We start from the raw sequence: 19,362 nt of genomic DNA on the forward strand, positions 1-19,362 counted from the left end.
CTTCAAATGCATTCACTTTAAAGGAGCATGCAGGTTCTCTTGGTAAAGTCCTGCCTTGAGTTACTTGCTCCATTCTGTGTTTCTGTATCAGCTGGACAGAGCGGTTCATTCTTGTTGACTTACTACATACAGCTCTCTACATTACCTGTGTTTGATGCAGGCACTGAGAGGATGAGAACAATGGAATCTGACAATCACAATGGCCTTAAGCAGAAAGGCATGAAAGGGGCCAGAATGATGAAATAATGCTATTTTAAACTACTCAGAAGCAATGAATATGGATTGGACGAAAACTAAAAAAAAAAAAAAATTGCAATTTTATCATTGTAAATATTTTCTTCTAACATATTAATGCTTTTAAGAGACTTTGAAGTCTCTAAAAAAAAAAATCCGTTTTTTTATTACAAAATCCCCTTTAACATAATAGTTCTACCTAAACCACAGCATCCCTGCCGCTCTACGCTAAAATCCCCCCAAACTCCCCGGGGGGCACTCCGGGCAGCGCTTCCGTGTGAGGCAGAGCTATGAGCCGCAGCCCTGCCTCACACACACACACACATCTGTCAGCGGCAGATCTCCGCCTCTCCCCCGCCCCTCTCAGTCTCCCTTCACTAAGAGGGGCGGGGGAGAGGCTGAGATCCGCCGCTGACAGACGCGTGTAAGGCAGGGCTGCGGCTCATAGCTCTGCCTCACACGGAAGCACTTAGGGCAGCAAAATCCACAACCAAGAAAGTCGTGGATTTTGCAGGGGAGAGGGAGGGTGACTAAGGGGGGATTTAGATAGCTTACAGCTGCGGGGATGCGGCGGTTTATTTAGGGATAATATGTTAAATAGGATTTTGTTATAAAAAAATGGATTTTTAAGAGACTTCAGTGTCTCTTTAAAGGGAACCTAAACTGAGAAGGATATGGATGTTTCCTTTTAAACAATACCAGTTGCTTGGCAGTCCTGCTGATCTCTTTGGTTGCAGCAGTGGCTGAATCACACACTTAAGGCCCCGTTCACATTACAAACGCGGACGGGCACGCACGCGGAACGCAACGTGTACGAACACACGCCATCCGCGTTTGTGTGCGTTGCGTGGCTGATCCCATCACTGAAAAGTGAATGGGACAGCCATGCGTTTTGGCAAAAAATGCGTGCAGCATGCGTTCCCGGACCGCACAGGTCCGGAACGCATGCAGTGTGAACATCAGACATTGCACTCTATGCAATGTCTGATGTCGTGCGTGTCGGCCACCTGCACGCGTTTCCAAATCGCGGCTGGAAACACGTGCAGTGTGAACGGGGCCTGAAACAAGCATGCAGCTAATCCAGTCTGACTTCAGTCAGAGCACCTGATCTGCATGCTTGTTGACGGGCTGTGGCTAAAAGTATTTAAAACACAGGATCAGCAGGAGAGTCAGGCAGCTGGTATTATTTTAAAAGGAAAATCCATATCCTTCTCAGTTTAGGTTCCCTTTAAATATATGCTTTAGGCTGGTTTGTGCTTTTGTGTTGTGGTGGGATGCAACTCTCCTGCCACATTCCACCTCAACACAAAAAATGGCAAACATATGATCCTGCGGTAAAGTGTGCCAACAAGGTTATATGCATAGCACTGTCCCCCGCTCAGTGGCGTACTCCCTGCTGGGCAGGAAGTGCGTTACTGGGATTCCCGTCGGCCCGTGCATGTGCCGTGGCCGGCGCTCCATCGTTTACACTACAGTGTTCTCCCCAAGCCCTATTTGCTGGGCGCTCCATCCGGCTAATTCTGGCGAGTGGCCGGCTATCATGGCTCTCCTATCAGGGCAACACAAGCAGAGGCAACAGGGAAAGCCAGGATAGCAGTCAGGCGGGATCACACACTCTCAGCTCTTCTTCCTATGTGTCAGCAGCTACAGATGGGAGAGTAATTCAAGCAGCCAACTTTAGGGGGCCCTGGCACTAGCACTGTACACTTTCAGGAGACCTCTTTCTCACACTGTCTCCCATCTAAGGCTGATGCTGACACAGGACAGAGAGCTGCAAGTGTGATCTCACCTCCTAATTATTCACTGCTACCTAGGGGGACAGAATGCCTCCTCTGTGCACTTCTTGCAATGTAATTGCTCTTACTGGTGTCTGGCACTATTTCTTATTTCATGAATAGATGATGAGGTTTCGGTAGTTAGCATGGCCTATAATATGCAATAATGAAAATCGCTTCGATCAACTGAGCAGCAAGGACCGGAGGACACTCGAGGTGCGGCAAGGGCACAGGATGGCTGCAGGGGGCTTGGGGAAACCCCAGGTAAGTAAAACTTCCCCGCCCCCCCCCCCCCCCCCCACCCCCGAGTTAAAGGGGTTAAAGGGAGCCAGAGACGTTGGGGGGAAGCTTTTATACATACCTGGGGCTTCCTCCAGCCCCATACGCACGGATCGCTCCCACGCCGCCGTCCTCTGCTGCCTGGATCTGCCGGTACCGGGTCCCGTCATTGCCGCGAGTCGGCCAGCAGACGCGGCCAATTGTCCGCATCACACGGGGCTCCCTCCATATACGTTCGCATGAGGTTGCCTACTGCGCAGCCGCATGCGTACGGGTATGGAGGGAGCCCCTGTGATGCGGACAATTGGCCGTGTCCGCCGGAAGTGACGGGACCCGGTACCGCCAATACAGGAAGCGGAGGATGGCGGCCTGGGAGCGATCCAGGCTTATGGGGCTGGAAGAAGCCCCAGGTATGTATAAAAGCTTGTTCTATTTTTTATTAAGGTTCCTCTCTGGTTCCCTTTAAGGTTCACGTTAAGCTCTCATTCTACATGGAGGTGGTAAAATCGGTCAGTTATTGGCCATTTAAAATTGGATGTGCATACCAGGCTTTAAGCCGCATCTATAAGAGTAGATGCGGCCGCGATGCTCCTTATCAATCGAGCCACTGATGCGGCTCGATTGATAAGATCCGACAGGACGGATCTCCGCACCGCCGATTCCCTGCCCGATCCCCGCGAGGGGACAATGGCAGGGAATCGTGCGGGAGATAAGCGGCGCCGGCGGGGACGAGCGTGGAATAGAATGCGGGGGACGCGCAAGAGGCCGCCGATCGCCACAACCTCTCCCCAACATCTCCCCGTGTAGACTGGGCTTTAGAGGCAGAGTATCAGCAGAACAGCCATTCAATTGGCATTGTTTAAAGCAGAAATACATATGGCAGCCTCCATATCCCTCTCACTTCAGGTGTCCTTTAATAGTAGACAGCTTTGTATAAATCCAGTTTAGGTTTGGTGGAACACTTATGTTATTCCTGGAGATACTCAGATCTCTGGACATGTCTCAGCTAGGGCTTGTTGGGGGACAAGCGCTTGCCTTGCAGTACACAACTATGCACAGTCACTGCGATGGTGAATAAGGCAGCACGGTGTGCACGAAAATGTGTACTGCAATGTAAGACCACATTACATTACAGACATTCTGTCTGAGGTCTTAGCAGCCTGCATGCTGTGTGCACCACAGTGTACTGATCTGCACCACACAGTTTAAAGAAGCCCTAAATAAGTTCCTATGGTGACTGTGAGCATCGTTGTACTTCCATTAATATGACAGTGATTCATACTAATGCTGTATTGCATACAATATTACAGCTTTCAGAGGTTTAGCAGTATAAATCCTACCTCATTAATCTTTATTTGCATCAGCTCTACTTCAGATACAGTGAGGGGGGCAGGAGCCGAACGACAGATTAAATACTTGTTGTATCCACTTAGGGAAACATCTTCCTGTACAAGAACAAATACATTAAAAGATATTATGTTAATATTCTACAACATGGGAATAAAGATGAAATACAGAAATCAAACCAGAATCGTGTAGCTGCTTGTATATCTTATATAGACTATATACAGTACATTTCATAATGCAATAGAAATAGTTATTATATTTAATAAAAAGGAAAATAGTCAGCACTCAAGGGATCACTGTGTTTAGGAGCGGCAGGAGGAGAGAATTGCAAGTTTCACCACTTCCTGCAAAACGAACGTTTATAAAACGCTCCATTTGTGAACTGTTAGTGCAAATATAACGTTTGTATGAACGTCCATTTTGCCAAAGTGTACATTTACCGTGGAAGCGCACGTGCTTGCACTTTTATACTGCAGGCCGTGGCATAACATGGTTAGTGAGGGGCACGGGGTTGCAGTGGCCAGATCTTTGTATACTGGAGGTAATGCTAAGGCACGATCATTGAGATGGAAAAATGGACGAATCAAATCCTACTTTGGTTGCTCCTGCATCAACTCTGAATTATTTGCATATGATTGAGCATCCCTAGTAAAGATGGTAGCCTCCACATATTTCTCACTTCTGAAGTTCTGGTTTACTTTATGAACTTTTATTATTGTAGTTATTGTTGTCTATTTTCTTTCAATATTAAATTGAATTCCAGCTAATTCTAGTACTATATGAACAGTATTTTGTTTTCAAAGTTTCTCATTTCCCATGATACTATGTGCCATGTGTCTGGTTTCTATGACTCAAATAGGCAGAAATACCTGAGGGAGTGTAATTTCAGCAAAAGGACCACTGTCGCAAAAATCTTAAAAATATAAAATATTTTACATTATGAAGTAATTTTCTTCCAGAGTAAAATGAGCAATAAATTACTTTTCTCCTATGTTGCTGTCACTTACAATAAGTAGCAGAAATTTGGCATTACCGACAGGTTTTGGGCTAGTCCATCCCTTAATAGGGGATTCTCAGCATGGCCTTTATTCTTTACTAGTAGACCTAAGCCAGTTTAAAAACAGGCTCTAGGTCTGTGTTTCTGGGTGGGCGCCTGCCACCCGCGTGCACACCCAGCCGCCCGCTCACACGCCGCCCGCTCGGCTCCCTGGTCCCGTCCTCCTGTCTCTGTGAGGCTGGGTCCGTGCTGCGCACATGCACAGTAGCAAAAAGCACGGACAACGCTACACAGAGACAGGAGGCATACGCAGGGACATAGGGGTGTTATTATATAGGATAAAGACACTCTTTGAAAAAGATTTATACAAAGATGCTGGCCATCTTGCCTGCTCACCATACACTTTTTTGGCAGATGGACAGAGCAACTGCCATTCACTAAGTGCTTTTGAAAAGGAAGAAATCCATGAAAATGCCCCATGAGGAAATGGGCTAGTCTAAAACCTGTCGGTTCAGTCAGATTTCTACTAATTTACTGTAAGTGACAGCAACATGGGAGAAAAGTAATGTATGGCTCATTTTACTCTGGTAAAAAAGCACTTATCTGTATATGTTTACATATATTTTATTATTTTCACAAACAGTGGTCCTTTAAGCTCTCTCAAAGGCTAACACAACTGGGCAGAGTCGTGCATTTGTCTGACCAACGTAACACTCGCCACTTGCACAAAAAGACACATAACATTTATATTGCACTTTTTTCCTGGTGGACTCAAAGAGCTTGAGGGCTGCAGCCACTACACAGGCAACCAGGATCATTAGGGAGCCTAGCCCAAATACTCCTTACTATTTAAAAAACTGGCTTGAGCCAGGATTCAAACCCCAGTCAAAGGCTCAAACCATTAACCAGTACGATATCCAGCTGTCCCTTTAAGACATGCTGTGTTCAACAAAAAAGTCTCTCATCTGTAGTGGCTGCAGCTTTGAGCCCGACAGGAGTACAGCACTATACAAATGTTAGCGTTATTTTAATTGTCTTTCATGTTACTGCATGTGCTGTAGTCACAGACTGGCTCAGTCGGGAACTTTACTGGGGCTGGAAGCGGCACAACAAAGAGGACGGTGAGGGAGCAGATGGACTACAGTGGACTAGAGGAAGCACCAGGCAAGTATAAATCCTACTGTTTCAAATGTCTCAGGTACACCAAAAACTGCACATACCTTAGTAGTGCCAAACAGCTCTTCTTTTATGTGTCCTCCTCCAAATTCCTTTTTCACTGTAGCTCTGGTTGCTGCATACAACATCTTTTGTCGTACCTGATATAAAATGACCAGATACTGTTAAGATGGGAGAAATAAAAACAAACTTGGATACAGGTTTACCTACATTATTACTGAAAGTTTAAATTCTGTGCTATGCAAAATAACATACAGTAAATTAGATAAATGCAAGTGGGAATTTCCTTAGCTTGTACTTGAACAATGACAATCTCTTGCACACACTGGCTTTATATTCCAAAGCACCAAAAACGGTGCGTATGCTTTTTAGTGAAAAGAGTGGTCAGTATGGAGGTATCAGAGCCACGCCTCACTTCCTAATCAAGTAACAATTCATGGAGACTTCAAACTATACTCTGTAGTGTTAATATGAAAAGCCACTAGCCTGATATTATAACGTTTATCTTTCAAAGTTTTTCTCTGTGATCTCAGACTTTTTTTATACATATACTGTACATCAGTGGTCCTCAAACTAAGGCCCGCAGGCCGAATGCAGCCCCCGCGGCTTTTATTTATTTTTATTTTTTTTACCGGCCCTCGACACACAAAATGTATTAATGTAGATGTGGCAGCAGTGCTGGCACCACGTTTCCACATGGAAGCCAGCAAGAAGTCATTCGCTGGCTTTCAATCCAATTCCGCAATAGGTGGCACTGCTGTCCAATTGTATGGCAGGTTGTCACCTGGGTATGCTTCACTGTCTGGTGCGCAAAAACATTGTGGTAGTGGTGGTGGGAGGTTGGGTGCTTATAGGTAATATAAAAGCAGTGTGTGCACACGCGTGTGTAGGGGTGGATAATTTGCAGTCCTTTTAATTACTTATTTTGAACACTGATTGCTTTGCACGTAGGGGATTGTGTTTCAGGCGCTGTTTACACTACCTAGGTTCAATGTAATGTTTTTCTACATCATTTTATGTGCACTCTGGCCTCCCAGCAGTCTAAAGTATGTTGACCCGGCCCTTGACTAAAAAATGGTTCGGGACCCCTGCTGTACATGCTCTACGCTCATATAGCAGAGGTGGAAAACATACCGGTAATACCGGTAATATATGTCATACTGACATACACTACACAGGGACAGTAACAATTATACTAACTATTCTAACAGAGAAAAGGCAAAGGAAAAGACTCTGTAGCAATTGTTTCCCAATCAACCTTTTTTGTGCTGCCTGGCTTCTGACATAGCACAAGCCAGAAGTAACACAAGCCAGAGCTCAAAGCTGAGGAACATGGCATGGAAGCATATACGTGCAGGTCTTTAATGCCAACACTTTATTCACATCCACGGAGCAAAGAAACCTGGAGAAAAAGTGTAGCAATAATTACCCAAAGTGACCAATCAGTTTCAAATATTAAATTCAAAGATTGTGAGTGATTGATCTATGCAACTGCTACCATTTGTCTCCAGTCTGCTTTGCATCAGCCCCCCATGATAGATCAACCCCAGCAACATCTGTGAAATTCTTCCAAGCACGCTTATGATCTCCACTTATTAGCTCCAGTTTACAGATTAAAGCTTGATTAAACCTTACAATAGTTTTGAATATCCTGATAGCATCATCCTTGTTGTCTTAATGGTAGAGTTATTTGGAGAGCCTGACAATGAATAACTGAATCGGACAAATCAAATGCACTTCCCATTACTTTTGATTGGCCCATTACCAAGCTGCATACAGTTCGCTATAAAACTGCATGGAAGCCGGAATTATCTGCATCTTATATGAACTCCTGTTCAAACTGTTTGCTGGAGACTGTACTACACTTCCCATGATCCTTTGCAGTAACTGTTAGCTGCTAATACCCAGATGACAACATTGAACCCCAAAGGTTTGTAGTACTGCTGGGCTTTCAATGACAATGGAAAGTGCAGTGTCACTGTAACAAAATGTCTGTTGTCATTTGTACACATGACAAGGACATCAAGATGGTGCCGTAACAGGACGTAACAGGATGCCATGGCCACAGGGCTCCGGTCCTTTTCTCCTTTCTCCCCCTTAAATCCCTCACCTGCGCTTTCTCCCCTTCTGGGGAAGATGCGGGAAGTAGCGGAGGTCACGGGTGTGATAGATGCAGACTCCCATCCAGCCGGTGGGCCGCAGAATTCAAGCTGATCAGGCCGCGGAATGCCAGCTGATTGGCTACTTGTTCAACTTTAATCAGCTGGTTCAAGGACTCTGCTATTCTCAACAGCCCATCGTGAGCCAGCCGCCTGCAACACCGTCACACAGTGTAAGGAACTTTACCGGGGAGCCAGCTGCAGGAACACGGGGAAATACACAAGCTTGCTGGTGGGAGGCCAGCTGATCAGGTGCTCAGTTGATCACGCCCACGTGCTCTGGCTGTGCAGGGTATCTGGATCTATCCTCCGCAGCCTGGTCTGCTCTCACCGCTGCAGGGGGAACCAGGGCATGCTGCCCATTACAGCCTATGAGACCTGGCCACTCCACTGTCCACAAGAGGACCCAAATCTCTCTCCATCACAGCCCGGACTGCAGCTGCCACATTCAGCCCACCCACGTGGTTCCCCCAGGCCTGTAGCTGGAATAGCATCATTTCTGCTTGGCACCAGTAGCCACCAGAGGTCTCCAGCCCACACACATGGTTCTTACATCACTGTCTCTTCCTCTGCACCCCCGTGCTCCATCTCTAGCTGCCCTAGACATGTAAGCTCCACTGCAGCCATGTCACTGCTCTGGACACTCCATGTCCACAGCCAGCAGGGAATCCATGGCGGCACCAGGACCCTGCTTCCAGTGCTTCATCCATCAAGGATTTGGATCCATTTCCGTGCCAGGGAGGCAAAAGCGCAACGCAAAAACTGCTGCCGCCCATGAGGGGTAAGTCACGCTGGTTTTCAGTGAACCCTTCCTAGCCCACAGCCCAGCCCGTACCGCCTTGATCATATCGTCCTCAGCCGCTACACGCCTGATTCATCTTTGGGCTGCCCAGCACAACCCCCATCCTTGTGCAGCAGCCGCCATCTCCAGAGCAGCCAAAATGCTAAGCCATCAGGACACTAACTGGCCAGGTGACACCGAAATACAAACTGGACTAGTTTTTACTGTTCTCTTTCACCCTCTCTCGCTATCTCTCCTTTTCCTTTCCACTCTCTCTCTTCCTCAGGTTAGGTTGTGGGGCATCTGAGTCAAAATATCGCTGCAGAAGCGTTTTGAGTGCCATAGTCGGCAGGTCCTTTACCTGGGTCCATCCTCTATGTATCCTCCTGTATATGCAATGTACCTACTGTATGATTTCAGCTGGCACTGTATATCTAATGTATCCATTGTATGCTAAGTACACCTGCTACTGTATCACCACCGACCCTGTTGAGCCAAAATCAATTCCGGGCACAACTCTAGTTGTACTTGGTGAAATAAACATGATTCTGATGAAAGTGAAGCCATACTGATTTTTCCCTAGCAAATTCTGCAAGAAATGCAAAAGATAAAAGATGAACAAATATAATATATAACATTTTCAATAGTATATACAGTATATATTTTTAAATAACATATGCAGGTACCGAGTAATATATGTATCCTGAAAACAAAAAACAACAACTTATTTTCCTCTTGCAAATATAAATTTGTATAAAAATGGCACTCTTTACTAATCACAAATCCCAACCTGTGTCATACGGGTGAGCCCAGCTACAACTCACTTACATGAGAGTAGTCGGGGGACCAAGCAATGAAGATCCATTCATAGCCCTGTGCATTTTGGGTGTCCAAGCGGTACAAAATATAACATGGGTGCTTATCTTCTAATAATGGTAAAATATAATCATCATAGTCCTTGTCCCAAGTGCTTGTTGGCTTTTCACGGACGCTCACAACAAATTGCTCTATAAATGAAGCAAAAGTAATCACAATGCTGGTCACATGGTATACTGATAATTACAAAATCTAAGACTGTATAAAGAACTGTTACACCTTCCCCATGACATCGTTGTTAAACACAGCATTCATGTTCAGTTTCTTACATAACAGTGGTTGATCATTGTACCATGTCAGCATTACATAATGTAACCAATGTTTTGGATGAATAAAATAAACATATAATGCAAACTCTGGATCATGTTAAATAATAATCTGGCAGACAACACCACTTCTTCACTGGACTGAACTTCCTCTATGTACATAAAGGACAAAAAACATAGTGGTGCCTTCTAAACACATTTTTACATCCATGCACCCATACTACACAATCATTAGCGCACATTTACTTGAATATCTAGGGTCTCAACACAGGCAACCCCTGCTGTAGGGGAAATGTATGCGTAGACATCAAATTTGTTTTGCTCTGTGCCTGTACCGGAAGATTAAAGCACTCTTTGCTATATACATGTCCATAGAGGAACATTTAGAAGCAATTATGAAGTACTCTTAATAGATCAGTGAAGATCGTACAATAATTGAGATGAGTATACCCACAGTAGGGGCTACTTGTTAAACTGTGTCTGAATACTGTTTAGAAGAAACACTGCTAAAAGCCTCTTTTACACGATATACTAAAGTTAACTTTCCATAGCAGTGCATTGTGAAAAAGCTTTCAGTTATACTGCATATAGTGGGAACCCTGTCATAGGGAAAACATGGGTATTACAGTTATAACTGAGAGAAACTGATATAGTGTAAAAAGGACTCTGAGGCATGTATTTATAAACTATAATACTTTCAGGCAGGTGTCACACTTTTCTTTCAGTTTTCTACACTTTTCAGAAAATTGAAAGACCAGTGTGACCCCTGCCTTACAGCAGATAATGTAATTTATAGAGAAAACTGACAGAAAATGTGCAGGATGTCTTTTTCTTCTGCGCATGAAATCTGCATTCAAGTGTGATCTAGCCCATTGATTAACATGAGTTCTCAGTTGAAATCAGTTTTTCTGTGCAGAAAACGCGCACGAAAGCAGACAAGTGTGACCTCTGCCTCAGTGATGAGTAAACAGTTTTCTGCATGCAACAGTTGTAGCAGAGATTTGAGTGCCAGCTTAGACGTGATAAGAATTAGGGCTTGGTGGTTGGTGGCAGGCTTCAGCAGATGTACAGCTCCTGTGTCTATTAAAAAAATCATGCCAGCAGAGTAAAGATGTGCAGAATAGCTGGATGAAGTGTGAGACCAGTTTAGGAGACCTAGTAATTTCATACATGACGCTAATTGTGTGTTCTAGTAACTAACAAAAAACATAAAACCAGTTTACATACCATCTTCAATATCCAGCTTCAGTAGTCTGTACTTTCCATTTCTAGCTTTGGCAAAACTCTCTCGAACATCGTCACTTGCTGTAAATAAAAAGCAGAGTAGCTAAAATGTAGCCATCACAAACATACAGCACACTCCAAAAACATTTATTGCAATGTAATCACAAGGTTGCCTCCAAGCAAGGTCAGAACAGGCACCGCTTCACAGAAAGACTCAATACCACTGAGCACACCTATTAATAAATCTTAAAGGATACCCAAAGTGACATGTTGAGATAGACATGGGTATGTACAGTGCCTAGCACACAAATAACTATGCTGTGTTCCTTTTTTTCTTTCTCTGCCTGAAAGAGTTAAATATCAGGTATGTAAGTGGCTGACTCAGTCCTGACTCAGACAGGAGGTGACTACAGTGTGACCCTCAATGATAGGAAATTCCCCTTTTTATCTCTTTCTTGCTCTCAGAATCCATTTTCTGCTAGGAAAGTGTTTTATAGTTGGAATTTCTTATCAGTGAGGGTCACACTGTAGTCACTTCCTGCCAGTCAGGACTGAGTCAGCCACTTACATATCTGATATTTAACTCTTCCAGGCAGAGAAAGAAAAAAAAAGGAACACATCATAGTTATTTGTGTGCTAGGTACTGTACATACACATGTCTATCTCATCATGTCACATGTCACTTCGGGTATCCTTTAAAGAGACTCTGTAACAAAATTTTGAGCCTTATTTTTTCTATTCTATAAGTTCCTATACCTGTTCTGATGTGGTCTGTCTTTCTGCAACCTTTTCTAGTTGCACTGTCTCTGTAATAAATCTTATCTTCTTTCCTCTGTCGTGTCTGTCGGCAAGAGGCTGGAATGTGTGGAATGTGCAGCACTGCTTGTCATTGGCAGAAGCTTTACACACCCCCTCCAAGCTCTGCATGAATCACACAGAAAGCTCCTCTCAGCCTATGATACTCTGGTTAGAAGCCAGTCATTTGTTTGTAAACACTGCCTAAAACTGTTAATTATAAGCCAGGACTGCAGCAGGGAGTGACAGAAACAGCACAAAGGGGCACAGAGGAACATAAGGAATAGAATGGTATGCTTTTTATTGTAAGAATATTAGAGTACAGATTCTCTTTAACCTGAAAACATCATCTTTGCATTACAGCTCTTCAAAAGCATTACATGTGACCATACAGGATGTGTTCTACTCACTGCCTGAGATGGCAAAAAAAAAAAAAAAAAAAAAAAAAAAAAAGGGATGTGCATGCGCCAATTCCCACATTTAAAAAGAAAACAAAAAGGACCAGGAATGATAGGGCCGATATACCGGGAGCCATACAAAGCTGAAGTAACACTGAGAAGAACCAGTACATATTTTGAGCAGAACCAATTACTGCCAGCACTGGAACTGCAACACCCTATATTTATCACATGTGGCCCCTCCTAGTTTTGGCTACACCCTTGGAAGGACCTGTGAAAGGGGACCTTTAAAATATTTTAAAGTGTATTCCCCCTACACTCTGTAGAGTCACTGAAAACATTTTGTGTATATTACAAAATAAATACCCCCCATCCCTTTTTGTAACCACACAAGGCTGAATAATTAAATAGTAACACTAACCTATATCAACTTCAAAGGAAGTAAAACTGGCCTTGAGAGCCATAAACAATAAACGGCGGTGGCACACTGCTGGCTCTGGAGCAGATCAGACTATAGGTGTGGGGCTTTTGGTTCACCTACCAGTGCGTAAAGCAGCCTTTGTACAAGGTTTTGTCCTTGTGAGCCAAAGAATCTAGTCAGGTTCCCAATTACAATCTCCCAGTTGTGTAGGTCCATGGATTTAAGAATCTGATTGACAGTTAGTGGACAAAGGATGGCACTTTTCTGATACTCTCATCTACAAAGGTTTGGTTGTGTGCAAAAATTAAAAAAACAAAACATAACAGCTTTTTCTGGTATCACTTTGCATTGCGGTTCTAAGTAAAAGGTAGGTTGTCAAGCAGTGTTCTGGTCGCCTTGTTTAAGGTGCCAGTGTGGATGTTAAATTGCACTTACAGGCATGCTCTGCTTTCTATGTTGGGTGACCCATCCTGGATATCACAACAGGAGGAAAACCACCTTGGCTTCATGACTCTTCTCACATAGAACAGGCAGAAGAAGACAATTGTACCAAGATGGGTAATGAGTACCGTAGGTGCTGGACAGTTATTGCTTATATGCCCAGAGTTCTTACTACTGCTGGTCATTTACTGTTGGTGGAAGAAACACTTGGATGCCATGCTCCAAATCTGTTGTCGCTTTTACTTAAATTCCTGTAGATGCCAGTGCTATATACAGTATGACAGTTATACAATAATAATAATAATGATGATATTAATAATATTACATAGCACAAAGTATTTTGTTACACTTTATTACAGAAGACCTGAAGTGAGAGGGATATGGAGGATGCCACAATTATTTCCTTTTAAAAAGTGGTCCTGAACTCTTGCACAGGACAGAAGGAACAGAGAAATGCACACTGTATGTATTTAGAGAGATTAGCCTGTCTAATCCCCCAACATCTGTCTAATCATAAATTGAAATTTGATCTTTCCCTGTGTTGGCTGACTGCCATGGCAGATAAGCTCATTTGAAAGCGCATGATGTTAGCAATATGTCTGCTTCCACAAAAGCAGGAAGTAGACACACTGCAGATTTATTGCAGGATTTGTATAAGCTGTAACAAAGAAATGTTTTTCTTTAAAGGCTATTATGTTGTTGAGTAACCTTTAGAGCAGAGAAAAAAGTTCTGAGTTCAGGTCTACTTTAAACAATACCACTTGCCTGGCATCTTGCTTAATGTTAATGCATCACTAGTGTCTGAATCACACACCTGAAACAAGCATGCAGCAAATCTAGTTAAACTTCAGTCAGAGCACCTGATGTGCAGGTTTGCTCAGGGTCTATGGCTAAACATAGTAGAGGCAGAGGATTAGCAGGACTGCCAGGCAATTTGCATTGTTTAAAAGGAAATTAATATGGCAGCCTCCATATCCCTCATGCTTCAGGTGTCCTTTAACTTGATCTTGCTGTGGTTTCATGTTTGCACTGTAGATATGTAAAAAGACAAAGGAATGCCTTGTAGTCTTGTTTCTCTTATTTGTATGAACTAGAAACTAGAACAAAGTCCGCAGTTCAGGGTCTGCATTCTTGAATGAAAAAAATAAAAACAAAGCGCGCCGACCTCATGTGTCACAGGAACAGTCAGGACATTCCTTGTAACCACAGGATTCTGATGAGCTCTTATAAATGATTTATTACATGTGCAATACTGATAACTGTGCCTGGAGAGACAGCCCCAGTCACCTGAGCCACATTACTTCCCTACTATAGTATTCATGATGTAACTCACAGTAGTGTTTCCTAGGTTTATATACTTACTAAATGGGTGACCGAGTACAGGACAGGAGCGCACCTGCATGGCAGTCAAAGGATGCAGGAAGAGCAAGCAAACAAACAAAAGAAGCAGTAAGAAGAAGCAGTCTGATGGCATGCTGTTATGAGTGCAGAGAGTTAATGACTGTTTGCATGTAAATGGACCACATCCCACAGCACCTGTTTTTCCCTTATTTAAATTCCCAGCAAGATGAGCACAGCTACCTTTGTGTATAAGTCTCAGCAGTCATTGTGCCAGCACAGCACATTTACAGTATTTACGGTAATGATGTGAGGGGTACAATATATCACTCTCTGTAGAAAGGGACAGCCTCATGTGCATGCATGCGCTCTCTTTGTTTAATGCTGGGTACACGAAACGTTTTTCTGCTCGATTTTCCATCCGATCTTTTTTTTCCCTCGATTCTGCACTCTATTCTCTTAGTTCTTATTATCTTTTTTTCCATTCAATTCTATGAGAAATCGCCCCCCCCCCCCCCCCCCAAAAAAAAGACACCATCGGAAGGAATATCGGTCATGTCGGAAATTATCTATCGATCCCATCAATCGACTGGAAAAACCTATGGTGTATTCCCAGCATAATAGTTTAAACCATAATTGTCTTAGGCCTCTTTTCCAAGGACAGTTAACTGTGTGCTCAGCAAGCAGTTACCATGCAGCAGTAAGCGGCTACCGTTAACAATTGCCAGGCAGCAGCAAGCAGTTTGTGAGAGTTTCAGAGGCATTTCACTGCCTATCTACTGTCTGTGGAAAAAAAAAAAAGACACCTTAGTTTGAAATTCAGGCTTTGCAGCATGAAATGGTTCATTGTGTGCTGAGTGGTGTAGTGGGGACCAGTTCTAAGGTGGAAGTCCAAAAGATACTGCAGTTCCTTTTGTAAACTAAGATTTTATCAACTTTCAGTTGCTTTTATTGCTGTTAAGGTGCACACACAAGTCTGATTTTATTCCCGATTGTAGTTCAAACCGGACTTTTGAACGACTTCTCAAACAAAAAGTTATTCAGACTCCTTGTACACACAGATGACAAAACCTTTGAAATGCTAATTACAGCAAATTTACATGTTATTTGACTGGTCAATGGACTAGATCATATGAATGATCAAACTACTTGCGGTTTCAAAGTCTATTAGTGTCAAACTAATAGACTTTCAAACAACAAGTCGTTTGTTCACATGAACGGACCTAACTGCCGTTTGAACGACAGTTAGTCCATGGATCCGCCAAGCAGATCAGTCAAAACTGCTGCTATCCTTCTTATGGCGGCCACTAATGATCCAATCTTTTTCATCCAATCTTACCAAATCTATATAGTATAAGGGTAAATTGAGTGAATATACTGAATGGATACTTCAGGCAGTTACCTTATATTACATGGAAATGGTAAGATTGGATGAAAAAGATTGGATCATTAGTGGCCACCTTTACACAGGCCAAACTGTCGTCCAATTGACCGGTTTGAACGACAAGTCGTTCAGAAATATCAGAAGTGTGTACATACCTTTAGTCTTCTAGCTTGTTGCACATCTTGCCACATCCGTGGTCTGTACACAACGCTGGTTGCTCCTCCTCCTTCACTACTCCACATGCACATGTAGATAAAGAAAAGATGTCCCGCTGCACCGAGGGTGGGTGTAAAAAGTTTCTTCCTTTATTAATACATCAATAGACACACAAAAAGGCTGACTCGTATCGGAGCTCTAGGAGGCTCCTTAATCATAGCCAGCATATACAATGTCAGCATGGGTTTAAATAGTTGGGCGCCCGCCCACGTCGAGCAGGGCCAGCCCACTTAAAGCAACATATACAAAATGCATTTAAAATGGCTAAGCCAACATACAAAAGTCAAAAAAGTTAAAAACCGATGACATTTTACCACATCAATATGAAAAAACAGCCTGACAATAGACATGGTACAATAAATATTATCAAAAGCATAATACAAGATGCTGAGCGGTGGGAAGGAGGGGGGGGGAGAGAGGGAGGAGAAGTGGAACATGAATGAGAAGGAAAGGGGAGGGAAGCAGGAAAGAAAAAGGAAAGGGAAAAAAAAAAAAGGAGGAAAAGAGGGGGGGGGGGAGGGGAGGAGGGGAAAACCCGGATAGGGAAACCCAAAAGGGAGTTATGTTCTTATGTCATATGTTAAACTAATATCCATTTTTGAATTTAGGCCCGCTGGAATGCGTGTGCCCAATTTTCATATCCATAGGGCCTCCCGTTTGAGTAAGTGTCTATTTAAGTCACCTCCTCTGGGTGAGCGTACCACCCTCTCCACCCCCTGGAAAGTAAAACTAGTCATGTCCCCCTGGTGTGCCCTCAAAAAATGTTTAGCCACACTAGAGACCTGAGTAATAAACTCCACATGCACAGTTCCGATCTCGTCACATACAAGGTCCGCCTGGATGTGGCAAGATCAGAACCTGCACACAGAGTAGTGGAGGAGGAGCAACTCCCACTGTGTACAGTGGGCTGAACCTGCCCACCTAAATGGGGGGGAGCCCATACCCAAACTCTGAGCCTGTTTTAACATCTTTATACTGTATATAAGTATAATGGTTTTTTAACACTTATTAAAGTCAAACAGTATAATATAGAAGCTTTTGCTTTGAGGTTATCTTGAGACAAGTACTGTGATGAGGAATTCATACTGAGCTGTTGCATGAAGTATAGGTCAAATCTGTGGATCAGTTATCCAGATTGGTCAATTCATCGCTATTGGCAACAGATTGGAACAGTCAGGGTTGACCAGAAAATATCCTCAATACACAACTAGACCTGTATTGGTCTAATCGTCTGGCGAGTCCTGAGCGATTGGGTTTGGTGGAGGCTTTCCCACGGGGACCCTGGAATTAATAATTTGGGAGAATGTTTTCATTTATGGAAATTGGTGGATTATTGAATGGCAGCTGAACTGCATATACGAGGGAAAATTCACAAATCAGTATACAGAAAATCCATGACGGATGACACTACCTTCCTAATAACAGTTTACAACCTCAAACACTGGTGAAACCATTATTTACAGTCACTCCACCAGACAGTTCTGGATATATTTGAAGGATCATAAAGGGCACACCATCAAATAAATCGGTCGGGTCCTTGACACTGAGATATAGGCTGTATCTCCAGCAAGACAGCAGACAAATGTATCAGCACACCGATGTATCAATAGTTCACGTGTAACCACACGCCTTGAAGAAGGGGGACCCTGTGTGGCCCCCGAAACAATTGTCGGTTTTTACCTTTGTGGGAACGCATGGCTCAATAAAAGAGTATGAACTATTGATACATCGGTGTGCTGATACATTTGTCTACAGTTCTGTATATATATATATGATATGATATGACCCAGAAAAAAAGAAAAGTGCTGGCAGTACTAACAAAAATAATACAGAAGTAAAACTAGTATATGTATACTACTGGAGTCAACCTACACTAAGCAGTGTCAGGTATACACAAAATCATAAAAATAACTACCATATATACTCTAATACAAGTCAATCTCGTGTATAAGTCGACTCCCAATATTCAACTTAAGCTGGAATTTTTTATTGACTCAAGTATAAGTCTACCCAGCAACGTTAACAACTGCACTTGGGGACCAGAAGGGTTTAATGATGGCACTGCATACAGTATTGCAGCCATTAACCCCTCCTGTCCCTTAAAGTGAACCAGAGCTCAGTGTGATATGGAGGCTGTCATATTTATTTCCTTTTAAACAATACTAGTTGCCTGGCAGTCCTGCTGATCTATTTGGCTGCAGTAGTGAACTGAATTAAACCAGAAGCAAGCATGCAGCTAATCTTGTCAGTTCTGACAATATTGTCAGAAACCCCCGACCTGCTGCATGCTTGTTCAGGGTCTAGGGTTGAAAGTATTAGAGGCAGAGGGCAGCCAGGCAACTGGTATTGCTTAAAAGGAAATAAATATGGCATCCTATATATTATTCTCACCTCGGGTTCCCTTTAAGTGCAGCCAATACCTCCTCCAGGCCCACAAGTGCTGCAATTATTCACTCCATTTTATGCAGCCCAGTATTTCCCCCGTCACCCTTTCCTTGTTAATTGTTGTGACCAGGACATTCAGAGCTGTGTTTTCTTGGCATTTCCTTTCCTCAAAGTATTACTTACCACTGGGTACATTGCTGCAAATGGGAACGTCACTATTAGTACACACATTACTTAGTGCTCAGTGATGCTCATGACTCGTGTAGAAGTCAACCCCTATACTTTTATGAAGCAAATCAGACCTACATTTCTAGACTTATACTCAAGTATATACAGTACAGTAATAACAGAGGATGAGATTCTTAAAGAAATCTTTCCAGAACCCTAAATTCTGATGTTCAGTAAGCCAAATTAATATCAGTCACAAACTGGTTAACAGGAACTTTGCTCTATGCAACAGTTGACATGGCAAATTCAGCAATAATATAAACAAATGATCAACTGTCACACATGCCACAGGAGCCTTTAAAACACCACAGACTCATGACACTGCCCTTTAAGCAAAAAAACTTGTACAAAATAACAGGAACCAGAGAAGATAATTACTTCAAACCCGTGAGTCATTGTTTTTCAACAAACTGGACATGCTGCTGAACAGAGATAGTCAATGAAACAATTTCAAACTGCAAAATTTCAAATCAAAATGCAAAGTTTGTTTTTGTATGCAAATACAACCAGCTTGTAATTGGACCAATTAAATGCAGTGGTTGGTTAATTAAGATTGGTTTAATACCAAGTTGCATGACATTTGCATCAATTTGAAATTAACTACTCACTTACCATTGCTACTGTTAAAGACCTGAATGGTGA

General features: G+C 43.1%; 1 protein-coding gene across 1 annotated transcript in view; it reads right to left on the bottom strand.

Annotated features, from left to right (window-relative positions):
- The window catches only part of TWF1 (twinfilin actin binding protein 1), a 52,823-nt gene that overhangs the window by 24,398 nt on the left and 9,063 nt on the right, over window positions 1–19,362 (bottom strand). The window contains exons 2-5 of the mRNA XM_068276569.1: window positions 11,118–11,195; window positions 9,577–9,755; window positions 5,853–5,948; window positions 3,629–3,733 (exon numbers count right to left, since the gene is read on the bottom strand). Of these exons, the coding sequence (XP_068132670.1) occupies window positions 3,629–3,733; window positions 5,853–5,948; window positions 9,577–9,755; window positions 11,118–11,195 (458 nt within the window). The remainder of the gene's footprint in view (window positions 1–3,628; window positions 3,734–5,852; window positions 5,949–9,576; window positions 9,756–11,117; window positions 11,196–19,362) is intronic.

Source organism: Hyperolius riggenbachi, chromosome 3 (assembly GCF_040937935.1).
Source record: "Hyperolius riggenbachi isolate aHypRig1 chromosome 3, aHypRig1.pri, whole genome shotgun sequence".
Classification (NCBI taxonomy): Eukaryota; Metazoa; Chordata; class Amphibia; order Anura; family Hyperoliidae; genus Hyperolius; species Hyperolius riggenbachi.